At 51.1% G+C, this 15,631-nt stretch overlaps 1 protein-coding gene across 2 annotated transcripts; it reads left to right on the top strand.

Annotated features, from left to right (window-relative positions):
• The first annotated feature begins 131 nt into the window (after positions 1-131).
• Positions 132-6,505, top strand: LINGO4 (leucine rich repeat and Ig domain containing 4). Of its 2 annotated transcripts, XM_058715718.1 has the most exons (3): positions 132-1,634; positions 3,465-3,600; positions 4,121-6,505. In XM_058715718.1, the coding sequence occupies exons 1-3, from the start codon at positions 1,613-1,615 to the stop codon at positions 5,913-5,915; spliced, it is 1,953 nt and encodes a 650-aa protein (XP_058571701.1). In that variant the 5' UTR covers positions 132-1,612; the 3' UTR covers positions 5,916-6,505. The 2 variants fall into 2 exon arrangements, with proteins under 2 accessions (XP_058571701.1, XP_058571702.1); XM_058715719.1 differs by lacking the exon at positions 3,465-3,600.
• Positions 6,506-15,631: the final 9,126 nt, after the last annotated feature.

Below are 15,631 nucleotides of genomic sequence, written 5' to 3' on the forward strand. Positions count from 1 at the left end.
CCCTCTTCCTCTCAGCTCAGCAAGGAAGTGGTTGGACATGCTTCCCTTTACCCAGGGTCTAAAAAAAAACTGGATATGTGGAGGGTAAGGATGAGATGGGGGTAAGGGGTTGGGATAATCTTTTACGGGATTTTATGGGATTTTTAGGGATAAGGTACAATGGAGGCCAAGAGCATCATAGATTGAGTTAGAACTCAAACCTCTTATGTGCACTTTAGAAATAGACTTTAGGGGTCAACACAAACCTGATGAGAGACACACACCCATGCACAGGTGAAACACATACTCACAAACTCAACCTGCAATTATGCACCTCTGCAGTACATTTAATCTGACACAGTCCCTGTCTTCCTTGAGGTCACAGCTCAGAGGTGCATAGTGGCCTCAGGAAAAGAGTCCCAACCCTGAGGGACCCCAGAACATTTTCATGGTGGTCCAGTCCACCAACCTTAGACCTGGGGTGGCCCAAACGCCATCCCAGCCCCAGATGTCTTCTAGCACAAGAAACCCCAGGAGAAGAAGAGATAGATGGCTGGACACTGGTCAGTCAGATGGTCCCAGACAGATATTGGAGGAGTCCTGCTGTCATTATGGAGAAAGGAAACAGACACAATTTCTTCACTCTGTGACGGGGCACTACTGACTCTAGCAGGGAGGAGACCAGGGAACAGGGCAGACACCTGCCTCTCAGGCTGCCCCAAAACTTCTCTTGCTTGGCTTTACAAATCGCTATGAGCCATCCTCTGAGGGATAAACAGCAGGTGATGCGGGGGAGGGGGTTGTATTGCTCTCAGGGGAGGGTTTAATAGGCTAGACATAAATCCTAACTTGTGCTATTCTTTATAAAATGATTTTAAAGGCCAGGGGCATGTGTGGTGGGGGCCGGGAGGGGGGAGGGTCTTAAATCAGACCACCTCAGCTGCTCTCTCCTGTCTCATTCCTGTGTGGAGACCCAGGTTTTCAGCCCAGCAACCCATGAGCATCAAAAGGATCGCAGCCCCCACTCTGAGCAGCCCCCAGGGAGGCTTGGGAGTTGCTCCTCAGAAACCCCCACAGGAGTCTCAAACTAAGCTCCACAGCAGATGTTCTGGATGGAGAACTTTCTCCACAAAATGATACCCATGGGGGGCATTTAGATTGAAAGGCCGCATCTGGGAGAGGAAGGTGCTTTTCCCTGAGCTCCCCAGAGGGCAGTCAGCATGTCCATCAGAGACCCTTTCGGAGCTGCTGGCTGCCTCCACTTCCTGACCCCTCCTAGACCCCAAAGTCTCCGTCTGCGCTCCCTCCCCTTCTCCATCCTGTAGTGGCGCTTGCTGCAGCCCTCCCTGGTTGCTTTATTTATTTATTTTGCACCAACAGGGTTGCTGCAGACTCATTCTCGCCTGGTTTAAAAAGAGAGAGAGGAAAAAAAAAAAAAAGGAGAAATGCTTTCTGGCTCTTTTCTCTACCTCGGTCTTGGCAGCAGCGGCCACAGCAGCAACAGCAGCCCCAGCGGGCAGGCGGGCGGGAGGGCGGCGGGGCAGCGGGCAGTGAGGGGAGTGAGGCCCGGCGGCCCGGGGAGCAGCTTGAATGGGACGGCCCCCAGCCCTGGACAGAGGCAGTGTCCAACTTGATGCCGCCCTCCAGCTTCTCCGGTAAGTGCCCCCACCTCCTGTCCCAAAGCTGCAGCTGTCCTTCTCTACAATATTCTCAGAGACAAGGCCAGACCAGCGTCCCTTTCAGGCTAGAGGGTTTGCGCTCCTCCTGCCCCTCCCCCCTGCCCCACCCCACCCCACCCCAACCAGCCATTGATCCTGGCCCCACCGGACTTTGATGGGAAAACTAAAATGTCCCAGACACCTCTATGGGGAAGGACTCTAAAGAGACCTCCCTCCGTCTCCCCAGGGCTTCCTCTACCTCTGGGAAGGGTTTCTCCACAATCAGTATGGAAATTCCAGAAATCTTTCCCCTAAGAGCCCCCTCCCCACGCAAGTCCTCATGTCTCCAGTCAGGTCTGCTTTAAAGGTTCATATGTGTCTCTGGATTGCCACATAGAGACAAGAAGAAGAAAGCTTCCTACTCCTTGAAGGGTTGATGCCCGAGACCCCACCCCATCTAAAGAAAGAAGTGGTTCTGACACCCATTTCTTCCGGCAAAGTGGCTGGAAGCCAGTCTTGTAGCCATGGAGACTGGAGAGGGAAGTTTGGGATTAAATTAGCCACGTTATAAATAAAGAAAAGGGGTTGTCCCTAGATCCCCCAGCCCCTGGGCCAGCAGGCTTTGGGGACTAAGAGGAAACTGACAGAAGGGGGAGGGAGGGAAGCTGGGTTACATGCTTCAGTGCACTTTTGCTGAGTGCAGAGCACAAAGGAGGAGCAGTAGCTGCAGCAGTAGTGATAAAGAGCTAGCTGTCGAGTGGACTTCCCAGAACAGGCGTAGGGACGAGGGAGACTGGGACACGTCTGTCCCTGGAGAACTCTCAGCATGCCAGAGATACCTGCCAGGTCGGTCTAGGGACAAGAGGAGCCTGGTCAGCTGCCTTTGCCTGCCCCGCACCATTCTCTCTCCTCCCAAGCCTCAGGATGGTGTCCTACATCCCTCTGCTTCCGGGCCTCTTTGCTCTCTGGTTTCCTGCTACTACAGCGGGAGAGGTGCCAGAACAACTCTTCTAGAGGAGGGGTGCAGATCCTCACTCCAATCAGGATCCAGGGATGTGATCCCCCCTCCCCGACCCCGCAATGGGAAGAAGTCACACCACCTCGTAAAGTTCCAAGTGGGAGAAAATGGGGTGTGTGACAGAAAGCTGACCCTTCAGGGCACAGACAGCCTGAAGCCCCAAAGGCCATCTGGATCTGCAGCTAGAAAGAAACCCAGGCATCCTGCCTCCCAGGGAGCATCACTTACCTCTTGGTCCCAACACCTCCCCTCCATGGTTCAATGCCCTGTTGACATTTAACACGGTGAGGTGAGAGTGAGTTCACCACCTATGGGGCCCCTTCTCCTCTGTCACCTCGACCAGTCCCCAGTGGCCATGATACCTGCCATTATCCTGATTCTGCCCAGGCCCTTGGTTCCCAGAAACCCACTTGCAGTCTACATGCTTTGCACACAGCCTGTGCCCAGAGATCAGCTGTGCCAGCCAAGGGCTCCCTTGCTCCCCACCCACACCATCTGGCCAGGTGCTGTCTCTCCTCCTTGTCTATGCCTCCCTGGCTCACAGTCTGTCTCTTGTGTATTGTTTGGGGACAAGAGATCTCCCTCAGATTCCCACGTTGGACTAAATCAAAACACTATCGAGGAGGGATATAACAGGAGCCTGAACCTGAGGACCAAGCAACAACACTCAAAACCCAGGCATCCCTTGGGTCCCTCACACACCACAGTGTCATCTATAGGGACTGCGGGTAGGGTTCTCATGAGGGACTCGGGTGCCCCCCGGTAGCCCGTGCCATGGCTAACGTGTTGCTTGGCTGTCAGCCACACAGGCATTCAGGGAGATTGGGTCTTGCTAATTCAAGGCCCCAGGCTCTGGGCCAGGCTCCAGAAGGGCAGAGGGGCAGTAGGTGGAGTCCAGGGGCACAGAGCTGAGCATACTTCCCAGCCCTGGAGGACTTCGTCAAGGTGAGGACCGCGCTCCCATCAGAATCCAAGCATGTGATTCCCCCTGAGCTATGGACAGATAGACAAAGCTATGGATAGATAACATGGGAGAACAGGGTGGGCAGAGAGTGGAGGGCAGAGCTTGGGGAGGACAAGTGTCAGGGAGAAGGGACCTGCGGTATTCCTGGATCTCACAGATATAGGAAAATGGGAAGACTCAACGTTACTTCCCCGCTTCCTGTCCATTCACGTACAACTTTCCCGGCTGAAGTCAGGCTTCACTCACGTTCCATGAGCCAGGAGGCACTCGGCCTGTTACCCAGGGCTGGGAGGGAGAACAAAGCAGAGATTCCCCAGAGAGGAGACCCAGGAGCCCCCCAAGGAGGCAGTCCCCCAGAACTGTTCCTGGGTCTGCCCTACTTGCTGGTGATGCTGACACAGGTAGCTCAATCTCCCTCTCCTCTACGGAGGCCCAGGAGGTCCAGGGTCACCATCGTCTGAAGTCACTTTCCAAACAGGACCATGTCATCATCTATTCCAGGACTGAAGAGGGGAAGGCTATGGGTCCAGCTCCAAAGCAAGCCTGGCCCCCATGGCCCCCTCTCCTGTTCCTGCTCCTCCTGTCTGGAGGCAGTTGTGGTGGGTGCCCTGCCGTGTGTGACTGTGCCTCCCAGCCCCGGGCAGTGCTCTGCCCCCTTCGGCGACTGGAGGCTGTGCCTGGGGGACTCCCGGCGGACACTGAGCTCCTGGACCTGAGTGGAAATCGCCTGTGGGGGCTTCAGCGCGGAATGCTCTCCCGCCTGGGCCTGCTCCAGGAACTGGACCTCAGCTACAACCAGCTGTCCACCCTTGAGCCTGGGGCCTTCTATGGCCTCCAAAGCCTCCTGACCCTGAGGCTGCAGGGCAACCGGCTGCGAATCATGGGGCCTGGGGTCTTTTCAGGCCTGTCTGCCCTCACGCTGCTCGACCTCCGCCTCAACCACATTGTCCTCTTCCTTGACGGAGCCTTTGGGGAGCTGGGCAGCCTCCGGCAGCTGGAGGTGGGGGACAACCACCTGGTGTTCGTGGCTCCAGGGGCGTTGGCAGGGCTGGCCCAGCTGAGCACCCTCACCCTGGAACGCTGCAACCTCAGCACAGTGCCTGGCCTGGCCCTGGCCCGCCTCCCAGCACTAGTGGCCCTGAGGCTTCGAGAACTGGATATTGGGAGGCTGCCAGCTGGGGCACTACGGGGGCTGGGGCAGCTAAAGGAGCTGGAGATCCACTCCTGGCCATCTCTGGGGGCTCTGGAGCCTGGGAGCCTGGCTGGGCTCAATCTTAGCAACCTGGCCATCACCCGCTGCAATCTGAGCGCAGTACCCTGCCAAGCGCTCCGCCACCTGAGCTTCCTCAGGGTCCTGGATCTGTCTCAGAACCCCATCTCAGCCATCCCCGCCCGAAGCCTCAGTCCCCTGGTGCGGCTGCAGGAGCTCCGGCTGGCAGGAGCGTGCCTCACCTCCATCGCTGCCCACGCCTTCCAAGGCCTGACCGCTTTCCACCTCCTGGACGTGGCAGATAATGCCCTTCAGACGCTGGAGGAAACGGCCTTCCCTTCCCCAGACCAACTAGTCACCCTGCGGCTGTCGGGTAACCCCCTGGCATGTGACTGCCGCCTCCTCTGGCTGCTCCGGCTGCGCAGGCGCCTGGACTTCGGCGTGGCACCCCCTGCCTGTGCCAGCCCCCGGCACATGCAGGGCAAGAGCCTGAGGGAGTTCTCAGACATCCTGCCTCCAGGGCACTTCACTTGCCAACCAGCCCTGATCCGAAAGTCTGGGCCGCGATGGGTCATCGCAGAGGAGGGGGGGCAGGCTGTTTTCTCCTGCTCTGGAGACGGAGACCCAGCGCCCACGGTCTCTTGGAGGAGGCCTCAGGGCCCTTGGCTGGGAAGGGCTGGGCGAGTGAGGGTCCTGGAGGATGGGACGCTGGAGATCCGCTCGGTGCAGCTGCAGGACAGAGGGGCCTATGTCTGCATGGTCAGCAATGTTGCCGGGAATGACTCCCTGAGGACCTGGCTCGAAGTACTCCAAGTTGAACCACCAAATGGCACTCTCTCTGACCCTAACATCACCACGCCAGGGATCCCAAGGCCCTTCTTCCTGGATAGCAGAGGCGTAGCTATGGTGCTAGCAGTTGGCTTCCTCCCCTTCCTCACCTCGGTGACCCTCTGCTTTGGCCTCATTGCCCTCTGGAGCAAGGGCAAAGGCCGGGTCAAACATCACATGACCTTTGACTTTGTGGCACCTCGGCCCTCAGGGGATAAGAACTCCGGGGGTAACCGGGTCACCGCCAAGCTCTTCTGACCTTTACTTCCACATCGGAGCTCCAGCCAAGACAGCTTCGGATACCAAAAGGGAAGAAAACCAAGGTTGCTTGAACCAGAACCTAGGCCCACCCCCACCTGCATTGTGCCAACAGCTAATGATGCTTCTCAAGAAGGTCTGCCTCACCCCTCCTTTTGCAGTTTGAGGATGGGAGCAGAAGCTGTAGACCTGTAGTCAGTCTAGCCCTCCCCGCACCCCCCTCCACCAAGCAGGAAACATCCCCAAGGCTCCAGTCTACTCGTTCACACACACTGACACCCTTTAACAACCAGTACCAATTGCCAACCACAGCTACGAGATTATTGCAGAGGTGAGGCTGAGAAGCGCCGCTTGCTTCTCAACCATGCAGTCTACCTCTCTTTTCTGGTCTGTATCCTCCCCAGGAGCAAGGAACTAGGGCCAAGGATCTCAGGCTCAGAAGATGTGAGTGTACAATGCAGGGGGGCGGGGGGGGGGGGCAGACTGCACACTGGCTGTGTCTGCATGAGGCCTCCAGCACCTGCCCCATCTGTCACATCATTAAACTTGCTGCCAAAAGGCCATGACAGCAGCAGTCTAAACTAATGTGATATCCGGAGTTTTCTTTACTTCACTCTTTCTCCCCTCTCATTTTTATCAAATTTCTCCCTTCCTACCCTTTCTGCCTGCCCACTGAGCATGTACCCCAGCAGCCTCCCCGACATATAAGCTTAACACCAAAGGAGGCCCAGAGATGTTCTGGAGAAACTCTCAGTCTGTTTCCATTTCGGCCCTTTCCCTGTACTCTGGAGTTAGAGAAGGAGGGATCCTCCACCTTCCAAGGGATCCCTCTGAAGAAATTCCAGCCTGGGGTACCTGGCTCCTTCCCTCCTTTCCAGTTCTTGTTGGGATCCCCCAATCACAGACCCCTAGTACCCTAGGGGGAAAGTACAAAGGGAACTCCTAGAAAATGCCTAGCAAAAGCACAGATCTGCAGTTGTCCCAGCAGGCAGACTGAGAACCTGGCAGGACCAGGCTTGGAGGAACCAGGCAGGAAGGGCACTGCACACTGTAGGGAGAGCGGAGGGAAGGGGCCGCAGCAGGATCTGGCTGCCTAGTTAATTTCCACTGCCCTTTTGCAGGGGCCTCTTGTTCCCTGTTCAGTGCAGCCCAGGTGGGAAGCTGTCTCTGGATGGAGGCTACTGTCTAACGGAGACCCCAGATGCAGAGGCAGGCTGAGAGGAGACGCTGACTGCTCTGAGCGTGCTTCAAATAGGTGGCAAAGCCAAGCCAGGGAAAAGGAGAGATTCAAGAGGCAGCAGCTTCAGCATCTCAGACAGGGAGGAGTGAAGGGACAGGAGGGGCAGGGAGGAAGGACTGAGAAGTGGGGAGTCACGAGGCCCTGGGGAGCCTCTCTCTGCAGCAGCATCTGCTCAGTGTCCTTAGCTCCCCTCCACCCTCGAGGGCCCCCACCCACCCCTCAGGATGCAAGCATCACCAGCTTCCTGCTGATTCCTGCTGCTCTTGTCCTTGCTCCTTGCTCCGAGGAGACTCTACTCATTAGAAGATTCCCAGCTCAAACTATCCCCACAGGGGAGAGGAGCAGACGCCATCCAGGAGGCAGCCAGACTTGACCAGCAGGCAAGCTCTTCAGTGGGGCCCTGGTGGGCCTCTGGGGGTGGATCAGAGATGAGAACAGGAGGTTGGGAGAGGGAGGCTGGAGAATCCAACAATCTAGAGAAAAGCGTATCCCTGAGCCTCCAAACCTGCCCCCGCCACGCACTCACAATTCTCTTAGCATCCTGACAACCTCCCCTCTCCAGTTTATAAGGCACCGGAAAGATTCCACCACGCTTCCCCCCAGCCCCCACACAGCCCTTTCTCTCCTCTCCAAAACCTTCCATCCACGGCTTACTAGGTTGGGACTTGGGGGTCAAGTACTAGAGGTTCTCACTCTCATTGCCCACCCTGCAATGCAGAAGACAGCAGAAACAGCAATATTGTGCAGAGAAATCTCAGGGAAGCCCCCAGAGACAGTGGGGGCACAGGTGACGCAGGGAGCAGGGGCCACAGCTGCCGAGTCCCAAAGTCTCCCGAGCAGCTCTGCCCAGAAATCGAACGTGAGGCACCCATGTCATCTCAAATTTTCTAGTATCACGTTTAAAAAGCAAAAAAACCCAGATACAATGAACTTTGATACTATATTTTATTTAACCCAAGGTACCCAAACTATTATCATTTCAGCATGTTATCAATATGAAAATTACTATTGAAATATTTTAATTATTTTTTCATATTAGGTCTCTAAAATCCAGTGTATATTTTACATTTATAGCACATCTCACTGAATTTTCACCAGAAAGATCTGATCTGTTCTTAAGTTTCATAAAATTCATTGTTGAAAAAGTAGGTTCACACAAGTTGTTCCAAACATGTTAAAAAGTTTTCCACCAAATCAAGTATCAGTTTTAACATTTCAATTAACTTAACTGAAATAAACTTAAAATTCCACTCCTCTGGGACACCAGCCATCTTTCAAGTGCTCAAAAGCCACACGTGGCCAGTACCAATCTCCTGGACAGCACAGCTGCAGACACACCACCTCTGGGCATGACAGGGCCACCTCAGCAGAGGTGGGCGTGGCATCCCTTGAGAGGCACATTCCTCGGGGCAGGGCGGGGCGCGGGACTCTAGTGGACTTACCCCCAATTACCACCCCTTGTTTCCTTAACACGGTTTTTCCTAAAGCCTTTTGATGTGACAGGTTACTGTGATGGGCACTTCCACAGCTTGTCCAATCATCAGCAAGCCAGGTCCCTATCTGACCTGCTGGGGAAGGCTGCCCTTAGCCAAGTGCGACTGTACAGGCCGGGTGTGTGTGTGTGTGTGTGTACCAGTATGTAAATGCAACCAGAGACATGTGCTAGTGGTGTGTGTTCACATTCAGGGATGTTACAGGTCACATTGTGGGGAAATCCCCAGGGCAGTGCAGGAGCGGAGAGAGAAGACACTTATCCAGAGCCTATGCTGTGTCGGTGGCTTTGTATTTGTTTTCTTATTTAATCCTTCCATGAACTCTGTAACACAGGACACTTTAACTGATGCCACTGAAGGTCAAATAGATTCACTTGCTTGAGGACACACAGCTAGTTAGTGAGGGAGCTGCTTTTGAACTCGGGGCTGTCAGACTCAAAATCCAAATGCCTGGGGCACCTGGGTGGCTCAGTGGGTTAAGCATCCGACTGCAGCTCAGGTCATGATCTTGCTGCTCATGCGTTCGAGCTCGTGTCGGGCTGTGTTTCATATTCTGTCTCCATGTCTCTGCCCTTCCCCTGCTCACATTGTCTCTCAAATATAAAATAAAACATTAAAAAATCAAATTAAATTAAAAGCCCAAATGCCTTCCACCACCTGTGCTGTCCTAGTCACTGCCTACTCTTTCAGCCCGTCTGCAGGGCCTCTCAGCCATGGGGCCCTGACCCAGGTGCTCTTCCACCTGCCACTCTGAGCCAGCCCCTTAGGGGGACGAAGCCAGTTGCTGGTGGTGCCCCACCTTCAGGACCCCTGAGGCACCTGACTCAGGAAGCTGAGGGTTGTTTGGCTGGTGGCTACCCTTTCTTCTCAGTGCCCTCTGCTGCCTCTGCCCCAGGGACTGGCCAGAAAGGGGCAGCAATTCCCGGGATCAGATGGGCCAAATTGAAATCCTGGCTGCCAGAAACAGAGCCTCTCACGATTTGGGAGCTTCACATTTCTAGGTCCTTTTCTGGGTTCTAATCTCAGCAAGCTCTTAGGGTATAGGAAGCTGCTCAGGAATCTAGTACAGCAGGACAGTCTACAGGCCTTGTCCGCTCTGGAAGAGTGTGCCCACCCCTCCCTGACAGAACCTTCCTGAGGTCACCCCACCCTGCCCTCTCCACCCCCTCTCTTCCATTTCAGAGACAGTCTCACCTCAGCTAAGAGAAGCTTGGACCCCAAGATACTCTGGCAGCATTTGGGCACTCCCCACCATTTTGGTCCCTGATATATTCTTTTTTTTTTTTTTAATGTTTATTTATTTTTGAGAGAGTATGAGCAGGGGAGGGGCAGAGAGAGAGAGAGGGAGACACAGGATCTGAAGCAGGCTCCAGGCTCTAAGCTGTCAGCACAGAGCCTGACACGGGGCTTGAACCCACGAACCATGAGATCATGACCTGAGCCGAAGTCGGACACTTAACTGACTGAGCCACCCAGGAGCCCCGGTCCCTGATATATTCTAATTTCTCTATTTCCTTTGCTGTGCTGGATCCCTGATTCAAGGATGAAAGCCTTGCGAGCATTTTTGAGTCACAGACCCCTCTGCAAATGCCTGGTGTGAGCTATGAACAAAAATGTGCATGGATTGTTCTCAGTCACCCTGAAGCCACTGCAGCCTGGATGGAAAGCAGGTGAAGAAGGTCTACTGTGAGAAGCATCGGGTGGGGAGGGGAGGCTGAGCACCGGCCTGTCCGTACTCTCCGGGTCCATCACACACAAGGAGAAAAGGCTGGCAAGGACTATAGCACAAAGCACACACTAGCATGGGTCATAGCAGGTCCCTAGGGCCTCCAGCTTCTCCCCTCCCCTGCTCTCCTCCTAGAGCCAGCTTCCATCTCTCAGGAGGAGGCAGAAGACTTCGGGGTAGGGGCACTTTTGCTTAAAGAAGTGAGTGTGGTGGTGATTCAGGATGGAGAGCACTTGAGACCAGGGATCCTGAGTCCTTCTTCTCCAAACTACTCTAAGGGGAAATAAGTAGGAAGACTAGAGCTGAGTGGTGGAGGCCAGAGAAGCAGCGCTTTCTTATGACGCCCACCAAAATCCATCAGTCAGAGTTAAAGAGCAAGGCCAGGGTAATTGCTGATACTAAGGCCCACCCTCTGGGTTGCTGCTTTCTGATGCAGAACCTTGAGTCATGGGGAAGAAGGGGTAACTCTTACAACAGGCAAAGGGAGATATGAGTGCTGTTTTCCAAAAACCCAAGTGGCTCAATGTTGTTTGACTGGACTGTTTGCCTGCTGTCCAGGAAGGGAACTCTTGGAGCAGCAAAGGCTCTGGAACCAGCCTACTGCCTTTGAGAACCCCTCACTGCCTGGCCCTCTAGCTGAAGTCTGCTCTTCTGCTTGGCTTATTGAATGGAAACACCTGTTCACTGAATGCTCTGGAAAACACAGACCTTTAACTGGTATCACCTACTCCCACACCCTGTTCAGAACACCCTTCGAGGAAAGAGGACTCTTCAGAACTGGAGATGAGAACACAGAAATTGCAATTTACCCAATCCCATCCTCATAACCCAATCTTTCAATCCTGACTTGGGCTCTTGGGGGATGCGTGAGATGACAGATCCCAGATAGGATTGGAATCATCCCTTCTACTCCCCAACCTCCCTGCCCAGCCATTTAGAAGTCAACCCTCCTTCAAAATGTTTCTGGGAAAAGTGATTACACCTGGCTCTTTGCTGCTCTGATTAAGAAATTCCTTGGGGCGCCTGGGTGGCTCAGTCAGTTAAGCATCCGACTTCAGCTCAGGTCACGATCTCACGGTCCGTGAGTTCGAGCCCTGCGTCGGGCTCTGGGCTGATGGCCCGGAGCCTGGAGTCTGCTTCCGATTCTGTGTCTCCCTCTCTCTGCTCCTCCCCCGTTCATGCTCTGTCTCTCTCTGTCTCAAAAATAAACAAACGTTAAAAAAAAAAAAAAAAATTAAAAAAAAAAAAAAAGAAATTCCTCCTGTGGTTTGTTAATTTGTAATCCTTCTTGGACTTTCACTTCATTACTTTTTGCCCACCAAGTCCTATTGGAGCTAAAAGATAATGGTTTCATAAAGCAGGCCTACACTTTTTATTGTAATAATGGGTCTGAACTACTCGTTTACCTTTTTAAAAGTAAAAATGGATATTGCAATCAAGGCACTCAAATACTTAGGAATAATTTTAACAAGAAATAAAGTCTATAAGACAAAAACGTTAATATGCTACTGATGGGACACCAATGGCTTAAATGTGTATATAGTAAGAAGAATCTGTATCATAAATACAATTCTCCTTTGGGTAACCTAACAATATGAGGCTCCAATCAAAATTAAATTAACAGCACAATCAAAAAGTAAATTGTGGTATATTTCCACAATATACTATGTAGTAATGAGAACGAATGGACTAAAACCACACACAACAAGGACACCTGGGTGGCTCAGTTGGTTAAGCATCCCACTGCGGCTCAGGTCACAATCCCGAGGTTCACAAGTTCGAGCCTCACATTGGGCTCTGTACTCTCTCTCTTTCAAAAATAAATAAAACATGAAAAAAATTGTTTTAAACTACACACAACAATATGGCTGAATCTCACAAAAATAATGTCAAACAAAAAAAGCCAGACCCCAAGAAAGTACATACCGTGCGATTCTCTTTATATAAAAAAACAAAAACAGGCAAAACTAGTTTGTGCCATTAGAAGTCAGAAGAGTGGTTTACCCTTGAGGGGAGTATGACTACCCCCTTGTGTAGAGTGGTTTTGGGTACAGTGGTAATGTTCTGTTTCTTGACCTGGGTGTTGGTTACATTTCTGAAAATTCATCAAGGTGTATTCTTTTCATCTGTGCACTTTTCTGTTTGTATATTGTACATTAGTTTTTTTATTTTTTTTAATGTTTATTTATTTTTGAGAGAGAGAGAGATTGAGACGGAGAGAGAATGAGCGGGGGAGGGGCAGAGACAGAGGGAGACACAGAATCAGAAGCAGGCTCCAGGTTCTGGGCTCGAACTCCCCCACCTGAGCCATCATGGCCTGAGCCAAAATTGGACGCTTAACTGACTAAGCCACCCAGATGCCCCATGTACATCACTTTTTAAAGTTGTGTTGAAAAAACACATAAAGTACATTAATTTTTTAAAACAGTATGGAATTACAATGTGAATAGACAGATCAATGGAACATGAAAAGTCCAGAAACAGGTCTGAATACAATTCAGGCAATTGGGTCTTATAAAGGTAGCATTCAAAAATAATGGAGGAAATATGGGTTTATTCAATAAGTAGGAATGGATAAAACAAAGTTGTTGGATCTCTATCTCACACTTTTACACCAAAATAAATTCCAGGAGAATATTTACATATACAAAAAGACACTATTAAAGTATTTTTAAAAACACACACACATAGGAGAATTTCTGGGGCACCTGGGTGGTTCAGTCAGTTAAGTCTAGGATTCTTGGTTTTGGCTCAGGTCATGATCTCATGGTTGCCAGATTAAGCCCCATATTGGGAGCCTGTTTTAAGATTCTCCCTCTCCCTCTGCCTCCTCCAACCCTGCCCCGCAAATGTACACATGTGCTCTCAAAAAAAAAAAAAAAAAAAAAAGTGAAATAAAAACTGAAAAAATAAAAAACATAGAATTTCTTAATAATCTTAGTGGGAGATTTTTCTAAATATCATAGGAAACCCAGAAGTTATTTTTTAAATGGTGACAAATTTGGGGTGCCTGGGTGGCTCAGTGGGTTAAGCCCCCCACTTTGGCTCAGGTCATGATCTCGTGGTTCCTGATGTTCGAGCCCCGAATCAGGCTCTGTTTCAGATTCTGTGTTTCCCTCTCTCTCTGCCCCTCCCTTCCTTTCTCTCTCTCTCAAAAATAAACATTTAAAAAATTATATAAAAAATAAAATGGTGACAAATTCAAATACATAAAAAATAAAAAAGATTTGCACAACAAAACTACCACCATAAGCAAAAGTAAAAAGACATAGGACAAACTGAGAAAAGGGAAAACCATTTTTAACTTATATACCAACAAGGAGCAAATATTAAGACAAAATAACCAATACAAATATGAACAAAGTATATGAACAATTTACTAACAAAATACAACAGCCACTTAAAACATTAAAAGATGTTCAACCTGACTTAAAAGAAATGGAAATTAAAATTACAATGAAATAACATTTACACTACGAGACTGTCAAAAATCAGAAAGTATACGTTATCAAACAGGTCCCTTGCATACACTGCTGATGGGAGAGAGAATTTAAAGCTTCTGTGGAAGGCAGTTTGGCAATACATACTATACTTACCAATTTTTTTTTTTCAAACATTGCTGATGGAACGAAAATGAGAAGAGTCTTTGCAAGGGAGGGATTTTGCAAAATTGTATCTATCCAATTAAAAAACAATGCACACATTTCTTTGACCTAGTATTTGCAGTCCTAAGCATTTATTATACAGATATACAAGAGCCAAATGACATATATTTGGCATCAACATGTGAAAGGATTGACTAAACATATGTTAATACATCCCTTAGGCTTACCGTGAAACATACTATGAAGCAAATACATGTGCTACTATGGTAAGCTATCTAGGCTACATAAAAGGAAATTGCAAAAACAGTATGGACAGTAAGTTATCGACTGAGTAATAAATATATATAAATACATAAAATATGTATATATTTACTATAGAATATCTCGTGAAAATTTTACAAGAATCTGGTAAAACTGGTTGCCTCTTGAGGGAAAGGAGACGGTATTCACTGTAATCACCCGTTATGCTTACGAATTTTGTAGAATGTGTATTACTTATTCAAAATACACATTTAAAAAATTAATACAAAACGAAAACCTGAGGCCCCAAGGCATAGATCGCTTTAGTTCACCAAAGAGACAATCTCGCGTTCATTAAACATTCAGAGTGCTTATCGTGTGCCCGGCACAGCAATAGAAGCTAAAGCAAAAGCCCTCCGCGCGTTACCAGGAGCGCCCAACCCAGCGTCCCAGGGTGAGCCCGGGTGCGGAGCGGGGAGGGGTGGGGTGCAGGGTCCGGCTTGCGAGGCTTGCGCAGAGGCGGTAGTAGGGCCCAACTGTCCTTAACGGTTGAGGGCCCTGGACCGCGGCTGGAATGCCCGCTTCCAAAGAAAACTACGCCCCTCCCCCCCCGAGAAATGACCCCCGGCTTGTGCGTTTGCGCTGATCCCCCGACCCGTTCCCCTCCATCCCTAGGGAAAGGGGAACCCCTGACGCCGGCACCACCCGCAGCTCCCTTACCACGGGGCGCTCGAACTCGGGTTCCTCTCCATCTCTCCTGCTGCCTTGTCCGTCCACATCGTCTCTTCACTCCTCCGCGTAGCTCCTTCCCCTCAACCTCTCCAACTCTACGCCGCCTGTTTTAGGTTTTCCCCCAAAAATGTTTCCCATACCACCTGAGTCACTGCCACAGTAGATATAGAACCAATCAAGGCAAAAGATCGCAGAGGAAACAAGTGGCAGAGCATCACCCATCATAAGGCTGCTTTCTCCATGGTCACTGGGCTGTGGAGTGACACTGGCTCTGCACAAAGGCACTAATTTTTTGCGAACGATGACACACGTGAGTGATTCCATGCTCTCGCACTTCGGTCCCAGCTTCGGGAGCGCTGATTTTCTCCGAGGTTAGGGGAGGTGGAAGCTTCTTCGGTAATTGGCCTAGAGGGAGCCTGGAAGGATTCCTTGAAGCCTCTAATTGGCTGTTTAATTCTCAGCAGGTGCAATCTCAATTAACAACGTCTGGTTTCCCGGGCTCCAATTGGCTGACGCGGTGGCCGGCTTTGAATTCCATCCGGGTAATTGGGTCTGAGCAGGCAGCAGCCCCGTCGCTCAGGGGCAGCCCGCTGAAGGATTGGTTGCGGCTCGGCAGGCGATTGGTCGGACTGTGAGCCAGGCGTTGATTGGTGCAGGCGGGCTGCGGGGGTGGGGAAGAG

Source organism: Neofelis nebulosa, chromosome 2 (assembly GCF_028018385.1).
Source record: "Neofelis nebulosa isolate mNeoNeb1 chromosome 2, mNeoNeb1.pri, whole genome shotgun sequence".
NCBI lineage: Eukaryota > Metazoa > Chordata > Mammalia > Carnivora > Felidae > Neofelis > Neofelis nebulosa.

Bases quoted from the DNA above. Each gene is read 5' to 3' on its own strand.
- LINGO4 (XM_058715718.1), top strand. From the start codon at position 1,613: ATGCCGCCCTCCAGCTTCTCCG. The intron at 1,635-3,464 runs GTAAGTGCCCCC...TCAGCCACACAG, and splicing joins GCCGCCCTCCAGCTTCTCCG to GCATTCAGGGAGATTGGGTC. The intron at 3,601-4,120 runs GTGAGGACCGCG...CATCTATTCCAG, and splicing joins CCCTGGAGGACTTCGTCAAG to GACTGAAGAGGGGAAGGCTA.